The sequence below is a fragment of the Argentina anserina genome, chromosome 6 (genome assembly GCF_933775445.1).
Source record: "Argentina anserina chromosome 6, drPotAnse1.1, whole genome shotgun sequence".
NCBI classification, from domain to species: Eukaryota; Viridiplantae; Streptophyta; class Magnoliopsida; order Rosales; family Rosaceae; genus Argentina; species Argentina anserina.
The window spans coordinates 22,010,910-22,027,336 of NC_065877.1; the positions used below are offsets into that span (position 1 = coordinate 22,010,910).

Here is a 16,427-nt window from a genome sequence, read left to right on the forward strand (position 1 = left end):
ACTCATCTTATGGCGCAAGGTCTCTCACAAACGCACTGGATACGACTACGAGGAAATATTCTTTTGTAATGGACCATAACGAGATATTCTCGTGATGGAAGTCATTGCACTCCACTACCTTATCAGTTTGGTAGTTTCCGAAAAACTGACAAATGCAGCTTATGGATGGTGAAATAAGGTATCTCTATGGGGATCGAAATTAATAGATATACATGAAAGTCATAGAACATACTTTATCCACTCAAGAAATGGTTCTAGATCACGTAGCGTTACAAAAGGAATTGAAACGTTCACGAAGTAAAATACTTGATTATGAATAGGGATCAGATGTGTTATGTCATTGCGTATTTAATATGGATTTGCAAAGTCTTTTGATGAACTAAAAAGATGTCGTCATTACAAATCCTAAGTCGAGAATAAAAAAGATCATTGGGAAGACACAATCTCAAAAGGGATCTTGAGGACTGTAATATTGATGATTAACCATCAATCGGCTTTTAAGCACTCTAAATGTTAAAAGTGAGGCTTCCATAGCTCCCATGATCAGTCGAAGTCTTTAAAGATAGATATGTTTTCGTCTAAATGAAAGATGACGAATAAGTGTCAGGAAATGAGATTCCCTATACAAGTGCAAAAACGCATTATTGCACTTAATAAAATGTACTTGACACGACATCTCATTCGCTGTATAGCTTAGCACTCACGCAACAACAATACCTAAATGATTATGTTTATACTCCCTATAAAGAAAAAAGAAAACGACATTATTAGAATGAATTATATTCATGTCGTTACACATTTGGCGTAAAGAAATACGTACCAAATAAGATGCATCATTAAATATGCAAAAGTTATCAAAACTCTCATGATTAATGTAAAGATCAGGGGGAGGTGCAGACATCAGGGGGAGTCTAGCACATATATGTTAATCTTAAATGAAATAGGTGCGTTGTGCTCTTTTCTCCTTCGACCAAGGTTTTATTTTCTCCCATTGGTTTTTATTACTTGGCAAGGTTTTTAATGAGGCAACATCTTATGCACCATTATATCTTTAAACTCGGCACAAGGGGCAGTGTTGAAGGAAAAACACCATTAGTGTGCCTTTGTTTAAGTAAATAAAGGAATAAGTTAATGACGTTTATGGTCAACGGATGTAACGGATCAATTACCATTATGTAGCCTTAATTGCCATTGTAATTACCATTTATTTCTATTGTAATCTTGACCCCTATATAACATATATTTAAATTTCAGACGATGTAAGGTAACTACAACATTTATATTTAGATGAAAATTTTTGATAAGATTTTTTGGTTTTTTTTTTCTAAAATAGAATATTATTTTATTAGGGTATAATCGATTTAAGGGGATATGTAAGGTAATAAATGTTATTTTTCTTAGAGTATACATATCTTAATTAATACCATATTTAATACAATTATGTCGATTGTAATCTTTCTAGTGACAAATATGTCAAGATTCATTAATTTTTTATTTAATTAATTTATATTTATGATTAATTAATAACTATAATTAATTAATACAATTACCATATATGCACCACACACACGTGTGTGTGTGTGTATATATGGTAATATATATATATCGCATGCGTGCACACACACACAGATATATATATATATATATATACAGTCTCTATCCAGAGTGAAGTTCCAATTTTGACACACTTTTCGGTCAATTTTTTTCACCATAAGCGATTCAATATTTATGTATGCTATTCAAGATCATCCATACAAAATTTCATCTAATTCGGACATCGTTAAGGTATTGAAATTAGATTAAATCAATGAATGAATTAAAACTGTTCAACGTGAACCGTTGTGTAAATCTCAATTTTGAAAGCTCAAACGATGTCCGAATTAGATGAAATTTTGTATGGATAATCTTGAATAACATACCTAAATATTGAATCGTTTATGGTGAAAAAAATTGACTGAAAAGTGTGTCAAAATTGGAACTTCACTCTGTAATTTCAGAGTGAAGCTTCACTCTGAATAGAGACTATATATATATATATATATATTTCAAGCATACTTTGTATGTATCTTATTTTATTATCGATACAAATAAATCCGATATCAATGAAACCAAATCCATCCTTCGGCCGGTGGACCAAAATCATAACAGGTTTTAATTAATTTGATATGATTTTCAGATGATTTGATATGATTTTCAGATGAAAAGGTAAAACTCAATTGATTTTACCAGAACAACGACTATAGGTGAGAAATTAGGGTTAATGTACTATACATCAATATGCTATACATCCAATATTCGACGGTTGACAATATATATTATTTTTCTGACCCCACTCATAAAATAATATCGACTGTCGGATGTGAGATATATAGTATACATTGATTGATGTATATTAGAACTTTCGGATAAATTAGGGCAGTGCAGGGACGTAGATGCAGAACTGCAGATTATTTCTGTACTTAAATTAGCCCCACACACAAAAATAAAAAGTTCTACACACAATTGAGTGAGAAGGTCAGCATTAGCAGAGGTCCACGTGATTCTGCTTGAATGGTACAAGTCTCCCTGAGTGAAAGAAGGTGGCACTCATTGAATGGCCTTCAATGCATTGCTCACTGGTTTTGCCATGCTGGCCTTTGCAGTTAATTCATGTACTCTTACTTACCTATCTACTTAACTCTGTTCATCTACTTAGTAGTGAAACAACAACGAGAAAGGTAATTCGGAAAAAATTAGGTGTACGTACTTCAACTTCAGCTCTGTATATATATCTCTCTCTGCTTCTATGAGTTGTATCTATATATGTATTCCCCCATCGAGCTTTAGCTTGATATCTATATATATATTGCTCGATATCTATATATATATTTCTCTTGTTTCAGTTGAGTGCAATGGGGATGGACTTAATAGACGTGTTCATCCTCGTTTTGGGGGCCGTGTTTCTCCGGCTATGGTGGCGCTACTGCTCCGTCAAGGGAAAAGGAAAGAAGAACCTTCCGCCAGGACCACCAGGCTGGCCGGTGGTGGGAAACCTGATTCAAGTCATCCTCGAGGGTCGACCCTTCATCTTTGTGGTACGCGATTTACGTAAAAAGTATGGACCAATCTTCAGCATGCAAATGGGACAGCGAACACTTGTTATCATCACCAGCTCCGACCTCATCCACGAAGGCCTCGTCCAGCGGAGTGCCGAGTTCGCCAGCCGCCCCTCCGACTCTCCCATCCGTCTCATCTTCAGCGTCGGTAAATGTGCTATCAACTCCGCTCACTACGGCCCTCTCTGGCGCACCCTCCGCCGGAACTTCGTGACGGAGCTCATCAACCCTACCAGGATCCGCCAGTGTAGCTGGATTCGTAACTGGGCGCTCGACTATCATATGAAGCGCCTCATGTCTGAGGCCACGGAGAACGGCTGTGTGGAGGTGATGAGCAACTGTAGGCTCACCATCTGCAGCGTTCTCATCTGCCTCTGCTTCGGAGCGAAGATCTCCGAGGAGAGAATCAAGGTCATTGAGAGTATACTCAAGGATGTCATGATGGCAACCACACCGAAGCTTCCCGACTTCTTGCCACTGCTGACTCCGTTGTTCCGGCGGCAGGTGAAGGAGGCCAAAAAGCTAAGGACGAAACAGTTGGAGTGTCTGGTTCCGCTGATAAGAAACCGGAAAGCTTTCCTTGACGGCGGCGGTGTTGTGAACGATGAGATGGTGAGTCCGAGTGGTGCAGCGTACATTGACTCGCTGTTTGGGCTTGAAGTCCCCGGAAAAGGTAAGCTGGGTGAGGAAGAGCTCGTCACTCTTGTGTCTGAAGTGATCAACGCCGGGACTGACACAAGTGCTACTGCGGCTGAGTGGGCGTTGCTCCATTTGGTGATGAACCAGGAGATTCAGGAGAAGCTATATAAGGAGATTGTTGACAGTGTTGGGAAAGATGGGGTGGTCACCGAGAGTGACGTGGAGAAAATGACCTATCTCTCTGCTGTGGTTAAAGAGACTTTCCGGCGACACCCTCCGAGTCACTTTCTCCTCTCTCATGCGGCGGTGAAGGAGACGGAGCTCGGTGGCTACACTATTCCAGCTGATGCAAGCGTGGAGTTTTACACTGCATGGGTGACGGAGGATCCGGAAATGTGGAAGGATCCGGAAGAGTTCAGACCCGAAAGGTTCATCGATGGAGATGGAGTTGACGTGGACATAACTGGTACAAAAGGAGTGAAGATGGTGCCCTTTGGAGCGGGGCGGCGGATTTGTCCGGCATGGACGTTGGGGACTTTGCACATAAACTTGCTGCTGGCGAGAATGGTGCAAGCCTTCAAGTGGTTGCCGGTTCCGGGTTCCCCACCCGACCCAACTGAGACCTTCGCTTTCACCGTGATCATGAAGAACCCTCTCAAGGCTGTGATTGTGCCTAGGGCACTGTTCAACTAATTACCTAGTTTGGCTTCTAGTTAATTAATCTTTTGAATCAATTATGTTCTGAGTTTAATTATGATCAGTACCTTACCTAGTTGATGTATGGTCATAATTGTTATGCCTAATCTGTGATAGATTATTAATTGTTGTTCGATACGATGATTGTGTTTGTTCCTCCAAAACCGCATTCTGCATGGACCTATTTTACTTGCACATGAAGTTTTCTGCATTACTACAGAATTTTCCTATTTTACTCACCTTTGAGCGATAATTAATATTAATTTGTAGTTGGTGACTTTGGTAAAGAAATGGGGCTACGGGTAACGTACTATAATTATGTGCCTTCAATTCTGTAGCTACTAAAGAAGACGTTTCTATTCTCATGCAAAAGAAAATATCAAAGATGTTTGTTTTCTTTTCATTAAAAAGATGAAAAGAAACGATGATGCAATTTTTCTAGGGTAAATCTGTATCTAACAAGTAACAAGGCATTGAAACATAAAATGGAATGACAGTGTTCCCAATCCAATATAATCTTTAATCTTTAATTATCTCATATATATATATATATATATATAACAACCCTTTTCAGCAACAGACAATGATATGTTGGAAGTTGATATCATCATATCATAAACTAGTTCAAAGAGCTACTGCATGGGACTTGTGCTTGATATGATAGGCTGAATGAGGAGTTACATATATGAAAGCCAATCCCTACTCATGTTTGCGAAGTCGCGATAGGTTGGCTTCACAAAACACATGAACATAAAAGAAGTATTTTCGGATTTCTCGGATACACTGTAGTTCCGACTCTTCAAATCCTGGGCAAACAGTACAACATTTGCAGGTTTTCACAGTTGATAAAATCCATTGTTCTCTGTTTGCGAAGTCGCGATAGGTTGGCTTCACAAAACACATGAACATAAAAGAAGTATTTTCGGATTTCTCGGATACACTGTAGTTCCGACTCTTCAAATCCTGGGCAAACAGTACAACATTTGCAGGTTTTCACAGTTGATAAAATCCGTTGTTCTCTGTCTGGGGGAAGACGTGCATGGAAATGAAATGAGACCACCAAACTAAGAGCGGGAATAAGTCATGAGAATAAAAAGAAAGGAACAAAACTAAAAAGATCAATGGATCGGAGTAGGTAGTGTGCGCGGATGTGTGATCATAACATTAACATTTGGGTTTTCCTTGTGCTATTCTGGCATTTCTATCATAACCACACTATATTGTTGCACCAACCATTTCGCATTTTGACGCAAAGCAACTCACATTACCATGAAGTTGGACAAAAACAAGTTCCAGGAGCTGTGCCAATTTCAACTAAGGAACCTGGAATTGGAGAATCAGATTGATATGAAAAATAATGAGCTGTGCCAATTTCAACTAAGGAACATGGAGCACTGCAACATGAAGCTGCAGGACATGGTAATCACTAATCAAACTGTTGCAAATGCTAATTCCAATGAATTTAGACTCTGTCCGGATGTTATAATGAATTGATGATTTCACTACTCACATATGTTTTCAGCAAGTATATGGCATTCATTCACACTTCACACTCAATGTTAGTTAGAGTATGGTTTGTGGACTATTGTGTGCTTTCACTAGGAATCAAATTTCTAGAGGGAGAAGAGAATGTTAATTAAAAAAATAGCACTAGAGAATTAACTAATAACAGCAAATAAGTTTCCTCTAACTCTTTTTCTGGCCAGGTACTTGTTATCGCCCCACCCCCAACAGTTTTTGATATTTACTTATTCAGTTAAAACACAATAGGAATCAGAAAATCATGTTCCAGTAGGATCTAGTTTAATTTAGTGAGAAGGCACCATAGGGATTTATATGGTGGGGCATGTTAACCTCATTTTCAAGTTCCATGCCACCCTTAATATATAATCTCGGCCTAATCTTCTTGTTTTAAGTATTTCTCACCTTTCATGCATGTCTTTTAATTGTTTAGCCATCTCACATGAACTAAATGCATGTCTTGTAAAAAAATAAGACACTAAAAGCACTGGAATTATGGAATGAAATCCAGTTATCACGATTCACGACAAGAGATTGAAGGAAAAACTAAGCAAGAAACAACTGTACATGATGATCAAATCTAATCTTGGCTATTAGAGCAAAATGGTTCCACCGAACCTTTGTTTTGTATATGATCATCCCAAGTTAGATTGTATATGATCATATTGCTTGTTTCAGGCGATAGTAGCTTAGGAATACAACGTGTAGGTTTTTACTTTGATGATGATAGAATTTAGGGCAGCAAGGAGAGCACAAACCATCAGAGTAACGCCAAGAATGATACAAACCTGAAATATATAGGAAGCTATAATCCGAAGCTAGCATTCATAGATATAGATTAATTAAAGAGGATTGACAACACAACTAGGAAGCTTACCCAGTTTGCGCACCAAGACGTACTGAATGGTTTTGGTTTGTAGACGGCAAGCCACATGATGCAGGGAAGCTTCAGCACAGATAGATTGAGCAAAGTTTATCTACGTTTGATCGTTCATTTGCGCGCACAGATTAATTAATTAAGAGAAAATTTTCCTTACCAAATATGTTGCTGGTGCGAAAGCGAATGCTCCGAATCCTCTGAATAATGCGAGAATGCCACCTAAGAAAGGGATGCTTATGGCGAAGAACATAGTAACGACTGCGGTTAAAAAAGGAGTAAAGATCAATTAGCATTATTAGATTAATTACCTTGCACTGGCCGGAGATAAGAACAGAGCAGAGGTTGTGCGTATTATGTGTACGTACCAACATATATGTTTCGAGTAACAAAACGGAGAAGTAAGCTGGGTGCAAAGTTCATATTCTTGACCAAAAAGGTCTCAAGCATGTCAAACACGGGCATTGCATATATCTGATAGCTTCCAATGACATGAATCACGACGAAGATGTTAGCACATGAAATTAGCCAAGATGGCTGATCATTCAACCAGATGAGGATATTGTCTTCAGCAAAAATTCTGAAGCCAGAATACCCACAAAGAGCTACAGGGAAGTAGCATATAGCCACGATTAAGTATGCACAAAGTACTCCTCTCCACATAGAACCCTTGGAAGGCTTCTCCGGCGTTGAAGGAATGGTTGCTTGGATCTCAAGAGCTACAATGTGACTACCATAGGCAAATGCTACTTCACCCAGTCCCGCTGAGAAGCCAGCAGCATTAGTTGTGGCTCCTTTGTAGCTGTAATCCACATCTGGTGCAACCAATCCTTTGGCGACTGATGAAGTTGCCCATGCAATAGTTAAGTAACTACAAACAAACATATGTATATGACTCTGTGTTATATATGGTTATCAATATATGTTGTATCGATCGATCAGGAAATTACTAATATATAAGTAATAAAGAGAGAGGCTAGACCTTAAGGACGTGATTGCTGCTGCAAGTGAGATACCAGAAATGGAGTGGAAGTTGGGCAGATGGGAGAGCACAAAGTGAGAAGAAGCGAAAACCATAATCCAGTATGGAGTCCTGATATGGTTGCAGTTAGTACAAAGTACTTCATGGGTTTTCTTCAATGATTTTCCTCCTATGACCATATGGAGTATGCAAACACCAATCTCAACAATTAGCTGTTGGGGCAGCACAACCCACAACCCCAGCTTGGGACCAAAGACATGTTAACCTAGCTCATAGTACCTATTGAAGCGCTTCCCAGGCACCATTTCATGCATCTCAATCATTTGCAATAGTATGTATAGGGTGGTGACCCATGTAAAAATAAGGATAGCTACCGCAGGACCCCTGTAAATAATGTTTGATATGTTAACATATATCAGTTTCATATAGGCGTCTATAATCCCAAAACCTATCCATTAATCAGATAATACATACCATCCCGTCTGTGCAAGGGCATAAGGAAGAGTGAGGACACCAGCTGCAACCATGGCAGTGACATTGTGGAAAGTCGAGTGATACTGTAATAACCCTAATTTTCAAAACGATATTTGATTTGATTTGGATTCTATGAAATTGCGAATTTTAATTAGAATGAATGTGATTGGTAGCGACGTTATAAAACAAGAAACGGAAATGATCTCGGAACGTTTAATTAGAAAAACGTTACATTTCCGCAACGTATATATCGACTTTTATTCCGTTGCTCGGTTGCGAAAACTTCCTTCACGAAAGTTGTAGAGCTCGTCGATACGAGTTCGTGGATATGTGACGCGTTCTAATCGGACGACGTACGTAAAAGTTATTAACGTCGGAAGTTAGTTTCCGATTTGGAAACTAGTATAAATAGAGTATTTATTATTAGGGTTTCCCATAATTGGAAACTCTCTCTCTCTCTCTCTCTCCTTTCGGCCGCCTCTCTCCTTCTCTCTCTCTCTCCCTCCCCCGACTCACCCCTCTCCTTCAAGAAATTTCCCTCCAAGATCGGACGAACTCCGGCTCCGTGCTGCTCACCGCCGGTCGCCACTCCACCACAAGCTTGTCTGCATCCTCCCCGAAGCAAGACGCGCCTTCCTTCATCGCTGTGGATCGACACCGAGCTTCCCCCCTTCGAAGACTCCATCGCCGACGATCTCCTTATCCAGGCGGTCGTGTGCTACACCGCTACTTCCTATGGCATCGCGAGGTCCATCTCACCAAAACCCCAAGCTCGCCGCACCGCTCCTCACCCCGAGCCGAGCACGGCCGATCCGACGAGTTTCGGTGCATCCGAGAGATCGACTAGGTGAGGATTTAATTTTAATTGGTTGTGATGATTGATCGATTGTTGTAATTTTGGGATTGAAATGGAGTGATTTTGGAGAAGATCGGAGGAAGGAGGAGTATGGTGAACACCGCCGCCTTAGGCGGCGCGTGTGGGAGCGTGTAGGGGTCTAGGGGCGACGTGAGGCCGTGGAGGGGGAAGGGAGAAGAAAAGGGAGGAATTTGGGGCGGCGGTGGCGTGCTACGCGCCGGCCTTAGGCACGGCGCGTGTGCCCCACGCGCTGCCACAGTGAGTGGCGCGTGACCGCCACGCGCGGCCTACCGGAGGTGGCGCGTGCACCCTACGCGCCGCCACGTGCGGCGGCGTGAATAGTGATTCCGAGAAGGGTATTTAGGTAATTTACTTACGTACGATAAATGTAAATTTAATTTTACGTACGGTAAATGTAATTAAATTTTACGTACGGTAAATGTAATTAAATGTTTCGTACGGCAAATGTAAATATAAATTACTTTCAGTAATTGTAAAAAGTAATTCGTAAAAGGTAATTTAGTAAATTTTATTTACTGAGTTTGTATTTACATTTAAATATTATGTATACGTATAGAAACAGTATGTATACGTACAGAAATACGTAAATAGTACGTATACGTACAGAAATACGTATTACTTTGTGCATTTGTACAGTAATACATGAACAGCACTATGAATAGTGACCGTGAATAGTAACCGTGAATAGTAACTGTGAACAGTAGATTCGTAAAACCGAAAATTGCTGAACAGTAACTGATTATTACTGTTTCGGCATTTAAAGGTTTACGAAACGTTTCTAAATTCTTTTCTTATCTTTTCAAGGTGATCTATAAGCGAGGAAAGGAATTATCTTCGGAAATTGTGGGATTACGCTCGACTCGTTAAGGTGAGTAAAATCTCACATATTTACGAATCTACCCTCGCGGTGATTCAAGATTTTCGCAAGAGTATTTAATAATGAATTACAACATGTATACAATTTAGTGGATTACTTATATACTGTATAATGGTAATAAGTACATATATATATAGTTCATTATATTATATACTGTTATTAATTCATTAGAAATGGTCATTTTGATGACGGAAGATTGTGTATTGAGCATGTGTTGTGAAATATGACATGTATAAGATATAGTGGACTATATATATATATTGTATAAATGGTAAATAAGTACGAATATATATAGTTTGCTATATAATATACTGTTATGATTTTATTGTGATTATATTGAGCATGTGATTGAATTGTACAATATGATGTGAGATTATTGTACGTGATTTTTAACATTGAGATTGTTAAAATGTGAATTGTCTTCGGACTTGATTTGGTACAATATGATGTGAGATTATTGTACGTGTTTGGCAAGTCGGAACCTAGCCTTTGGCCGGGCGAAAGTTACGATACAGTTAGAGCTCTAGTCTGTCTGCCTTAGTACTGCATGTGAGGTAACGGGTGGTTATCTGCTCATGGGTACTCAGATTGTTTTGGATGTTGGGTAGCGGGTGGCTTTCCAATATCGGCGGTGTATTACGAGAGGGGTAACAGATGTGTACCAGCGTTCTTGGTACCCGTATTATAAATGCATTTGGGTAACCAGAATGGTTACTTAATTTTCTCATGAGCGTTTCATTTCATTTTCCTTGGGACAACCAGATGGGCTGTCCATTGACTCATGAGGGCATTTATATTTGTTGATTTGTGATTTTTCGTATATTTTGATATGCGAATTATATTTTGATTTTACTCATACGAGCTATAAGCTTACCGGGTTTGTGTTTACAATCCCGGTGCACCAATTCGATGGTGTAGGGGATAATTCCGCAGGTGCTGATTAGTGGAGATTGAGTGACGACTCCGGAGGCTCGAAGTCGTTCGTATCCTGTTTGTGGTGAGGTTTTCTAGCGAGGATTTGTGTGTGAGAATTGGTGTGGTTTTATTTGTGAGTTTTGTGAGAGATTGTGAGGATTATTACATTCCATCTTATGTAATGTTAAATTATAAATTTGGGTTGTAATAATTGGTTTTCTGAGTTGTATTGAGAACTCAGAGATGATCCGCTGTGCACTTAAATGATTTCGATTTCATTGAGATTGTTTTTGGTGTTCTAACGACTTTGAAATTTTGATTTTTTAAAGCTCGAAATGTTAGGGTCGTTACAGATACCATTTGGCAGTCCTAGAAGCAGTATATGAAGCCACTCATGGATCCGTTTCTGTCTTGCGGACTCAACATCTGACAAACTAGGCTTAGTCATTTTGTTCTGGAACAAAAATCAAAACAAAAAATTCAAGAATGGATCAACAAAGTGGATTTTGGCAGCGAGCACAGAGCTTATTCAGTATTTTCTGATTGAGATTCAAACAAAATAACATACATGTAGTTATAATGTATTCAAACTTACCTTTCGTTAAGGAGGTTGTAAGTGATTGTGCAACTTATTTAGTGCTCGGGATATTAAATTTTGAGTGAATCAATCATACATGTACACATTGCAACTATTTATAAGGTTCTCAATCTGGATTGGAGAAGACCGTACCTCTCAGCTCAGATTTCGGCCAGTGTTATCCTGGCCGATCTCCAAAAGCCGCGCTATTCTTTCTAACTAAATTTCAGCGAAATATTCCTGGAATTCTGGAAAGACTAATTCAAGATAAGTATACGGCTCCTCTAAAATAACATTAGGTGAAGGTCATAAAATCAGGATCGTCGATCAAATCTGAGAGAAAAACAAAACAATTTCGACATGAATCGCCTAGCTCTTTGATGGGAATCAAATGAGACCTATGCAAATACAACAACTCAGTGCTAATGACAAATGAGAGCATGTCATGACCATTTTCTGTATGCAATTATTAGATGATTCGAAAGTGGTGTATTTGTGAAAGCCTCAGAATTAGGCAGCACTTGTTTATAACGAATTAGAGTTTCGTTTGGTTTATAACGAATTAAATCAATCCCACTTCAGAATTCGCTGTAAATGTCCGAGGGAATTTTCTACAGTATTGGTGGGTATATGGTATTGTGGGTTTTTCAAATATTTGTGGTCATTGGATTGTTAATATATCTAATGGTCATAAATATTAGAAGAGAGGTAACCTGATGACCCGATCACTTACAAATATTTTCTTTTTAACGATCAATTAATTGTTTCTATTTTTATAACCCAATAATTTTCTTTCCAAAATAAGCACATCATTTTAGGAACTTTAAATTAGTTTTTGATTTTCTTCTAACTTTTCCTTTTCATATTTTAGCCATTAATTTATTTTTTCTTTTAATGATCAATTAATTGCTTCTATTTTAATAACCTATTAATTTTCTTAAACTTTTTCTTAAATACTATCATAATTAATCACGTCGATTTAGGAAATCAAAATTCTTCTAACTTATATTAACATCGGCTAAAGATTATTGTATACTAATGTTGATATGGTGCACTCGTTCATCTCGTTACTGTGTTTTTTTTTTTTTTGAAATAGAGGGCTTGTGCATCTACCCTCAAACCTTAATAAATGAAACTGTCGAATGCAAGGGGGGACGTAAAGCCTGAACCCCTAATTACAAAGATCTGAAATAATATCAGAAATATCTACAAATAAGTACTCAACGAGGCACCAATTAGCAAAGAGTGCGCTGATGGCTACTCTATTTGTTTTAATATAGCGGTGACATACCGGAAAGATAACTCGACTACTGTGAAGCATAGTTACCAATTGAACAGGTTTCCCACTACGTTGCCGACAGAAAGTAGATCCACGAAACTAAGTTTCACCCTGCCTCTAGGCGGCAATGACCATTTGACAAAGCAAGGTCTTCTAGCTGAGACGGGTAGGGGTCAAGAGTGGTTGTCGACGAGGTCTTCTGGTCTCTAAGAATAAGGTTTGGGTTTGGGCTTCGGCTTCTCCTTTGGGCGCAATCCTATGTATTTTTATTCTGTTAGTTAGTTAAGGTTATGTTGGTGTTTTAAGATAATAAGGTCCGACCATAGTTGTGTAGGTGATGTCGGGCTTCAAATATGTTTGTGCACTCAATGTGCCTTGTCTGCTCTAGGTAGGCGGCAAGTTCCTCGTTACTGTGTATATGTTTACATGGTGTACATCTGTAATTGTTCTATTATGCATGTATGATATGTCTATATGCTATATATATAGTGCACATTAATATCATTGTATACTAATGTACATATTGTGCACTCGATCCTCTCATTTCGTTACTATGTATATGTTTACTTGGTGTACATTTGTAATTGTTCTCTCATATAAGATTGCAGATAGATTATAGAAAAAAGACTTTGATTAGGGAGACTTTAGAAAGGGAGAGATTCGTAAGCAATGACATTACTAAAGAATTAAGCATCAGAAACTACCGGCGGCCACAATAACCGATTAGCCTCAAGTTTGTCACTTTGTTGTAAGAAAGAATAACAAGTGACACAGAAACTAGTGCAGATCTGATCATCAACTATTGTTTTCGGTTCAAAATTAAGTCAACTTAAAACCATATATAATGAAGTTCCTAAATCAAAAATCTATTTTAATGACCTATTAATTTTTTTGATTGACCACGTCATTTTAGAAAATTTTAGTTAGATTTGAATTTCTTCTAAGTTTTCCTGTCCTTTTAACTATTAATTGATTTTCAAGATATCAATCTTTATTTTTTTTTAACGATCAACTAATTGCTTCTATTTTGATCATTAATTAATTTTCTTATATTTTTCCTTAAGCACTATCCTGATTAACCACATCGTTAAATTTTTATGTATAAATGATAAAAATGATTACTTTAGTGACTATACACTTTACTACAACCATAACAATTGATGTTAAAACTGAGATTTTTGTTGAAAATATTGTGAGTACTCAAAGTATAACCAATTTACTAGTTCAAGAATGATAGGAGCATTTTGTGCGACGTTCTTAACATGTTTTTACCTCTATTTGTACTTTGCTTAGCCCTTATTGTTATACTATTGAGTCATTGAGTCGTAATAAGAGTCTTGGGCGGTATTGGATGCATTTTTGTGCTTATGTGAGTTAAAAAACAGAATTGGTCTAGAGTCCGAGTTTGAGTAAGAATCCTTGTAGAACTAGGAAACCTAGTTGGATTAGGAGTCTTCATCTTTCTACATTTTGGTCGCATTGGCGATATTTTGAGAGTCCTTCTTGCACTAGGAATCCGTGTTAGGTTTTGAAACTAATTATCTCTTACTTATGATTTTATTTTCTTATTTTCAGATTAGATTTAAGAGATAATACTAGAGGAAAACAAGGAGAAGTCATGCACATGGAGTCCTATCATCAACAAGTCATGCAACAATTAAATAGAAAAGATAATAAAGTGGAGAGATGGAGTCCTTGCTGTGGGAAGAAGAAAAGAAGAAGGAAGAAATAAATGTGAAGATTAATTAAAGCTAGAAGATGATCATTAAAGGAATAAAACATGACATGATTTAGAGAATAAAACATGACATGATTTAGGGTAAAACATGGCATGCTGTAGAGACTAAAACATGACATGATTTAAGGGATTAAAGCATGACATTATAGTAGGAAGAAAGAGGCACGTTCAAACCAAGCCTACCCTCCCTCTTTCCTCTATATATACATGGCTTCACCTTTCAAATAAAATCACTTCTCATTTGCATTCAAAAGCCAAAACTCTACCAAAATACTACCTCAAACATTCTTCACCAAAACAGCAAGCCGTTCTCCCCCATATACCAATTCCTTCTCCACTGAAATCACCATTGAAGACATACCTCCAAGGTTCCTACAACGTATGATTCTCGCAACTCTTCTTCATGGGTTTGTTCGCAGTCCCTAAGATTGTGTTTGAGTGCTAAATTCATCAACCATATTGACACAAATCGAATCATGCCCTAAGTAAATTCAGTTTGTGTTGATTACAAGTGGTAAAAATTCTATAAATTTGCATGTGAACCATGGTGGGTGACGCCACACATGAAACATGTCTCCAACAAAGATTTGGTGCTTAAATGTAATCTTGTTTGATTTCTACTCTAAGTGTTATTGAATTCGATTGCATGCAAATTTAGATTAGCCCCTAAGTCAATCTAAATGTTATTTGAAATCTTGCATGATTAGATGATCCCTTAAGGCTCTAATTGTATTGGTGTCTAAAAAGTATGTAATCGGTCAAATTAGAATGCATGATAGGTTCGAACTTGTAATTATGTGGTGTAATGGTAATTTTGATTTAAGTTTGTTAAAGAGAAGTCGATCATGTAAATAGTAATTTAGGTTTTATTTTAGTAGTTAATAATCATTCTCAAACCCCTCATTTTTGTTAACACTAAAAATTTAGTGTTCCCTTCAATTCCCCGGAAATAACGATCTCTGCTTATTCTATACTAACGATGACATTTTACAGGGTTAATTATGTGACCCTCGCGCGTCTCATCAAAGAACAGTTTTTCAAGTGTGACAATAATTTTGTTGTGGGAGTTATAAATTTATATGTATTTGTCATTAATGAAAATATTATTTTAGTGACTACTCAATTTATCAAAATTACAACTATGAATGTTAAAATGGTAACCACGGGGTGTGGTGTAGTGGTTGTTGACCGCGACAACTCTTTTGACCAGGGTTTAAACGTGATATTGGTCACGGGTTTGATCGTTGGCGATGACATTACACACCTCAGCGTTTCTGATGAGCCTTGAAAGCGAAGAGCTCGGCTTTTGTTAAGCCGTTTAGGTTACTGTGGCCAGGGTGTCCAGGTACAATATCGGGCTGGAACCATTTCACATGGACCCGGCAAGGATTAGTCTCATGCTAGAGGTATTACCTTCATCTGTGGGGATACCTGCAGCTCCGGTTGTGGACTGTCCTCCACTCGCGTACATGAGTGCCCATGAGCATTAGGGGCCCTGAAAGAGACATGTCCTTGCCGTGAATAAAACAAATGTGGTAAATGTACTTCAATTGTGGTATATACTCTACCTATAACAAATTTACTACTCTTGGGACAGTTTAAACGGAAATTATATATATTTTTATCATAATGAAATAATTACTTTAATAACTAAGCGTCTTACAACAAACACAACAAGTGATGTTAAACGGTAATTAGATTATGATTTTATGAATTAATAAAATTGAACTTAGGTACTAGTTTGTGGACAATATTATAACAGTTACAACAATTTCGTTTTCAATATAGTAAATTATTTTATTTTATATCATTAATGTTAAATTACTAAAATGACTGTCCAATTTACCACAATGCATAATTATTGATGTCAAGACAGTAAC

At 37.8% G+C, this 16,427-nt stretch overlaps 1 protein-coding gene and 1 pseudogene across 1 annotated transcript; one reads left to right on the forward strand and one right to left on the reverse strand.

The window, feature by feature from the left end:
* The first annotated feature begins 2,891 nt into the window (after positions 1–2,891).
* Positions 2,892–4,427, forward strand: LOC126800137 (cytochrome P450 77A4). The gene has a single exon (XM_050527424.1). It carries the CDS (start codon positions 2,892–2,894, stop codon positions 4,425–4,427), a length of 1,536 nt encoding a protein of 511 aa, XP_050383381.1.
* Positions 4,428–6,640: 2,213 nt separating this feature from the next.
* On the reverse strand, positions 6,641–11,401 carry LOC126799176 (lysine histidine transporter 1-like; annotated as a pseudogene).
* Between the last annotated feature and the right edge of the window lie 5,026 nt (positions 11,402–16,427).

Excerpts from the sequence above, each read along its gene's own strand:
- LOC126800137 (XM_050527424.1), top strand. The coding sequence starts at position 2,892 with ATGGGGATGGACTTAATAGACGTGTTCATCCTCGTTTTGGGGGCCGTG.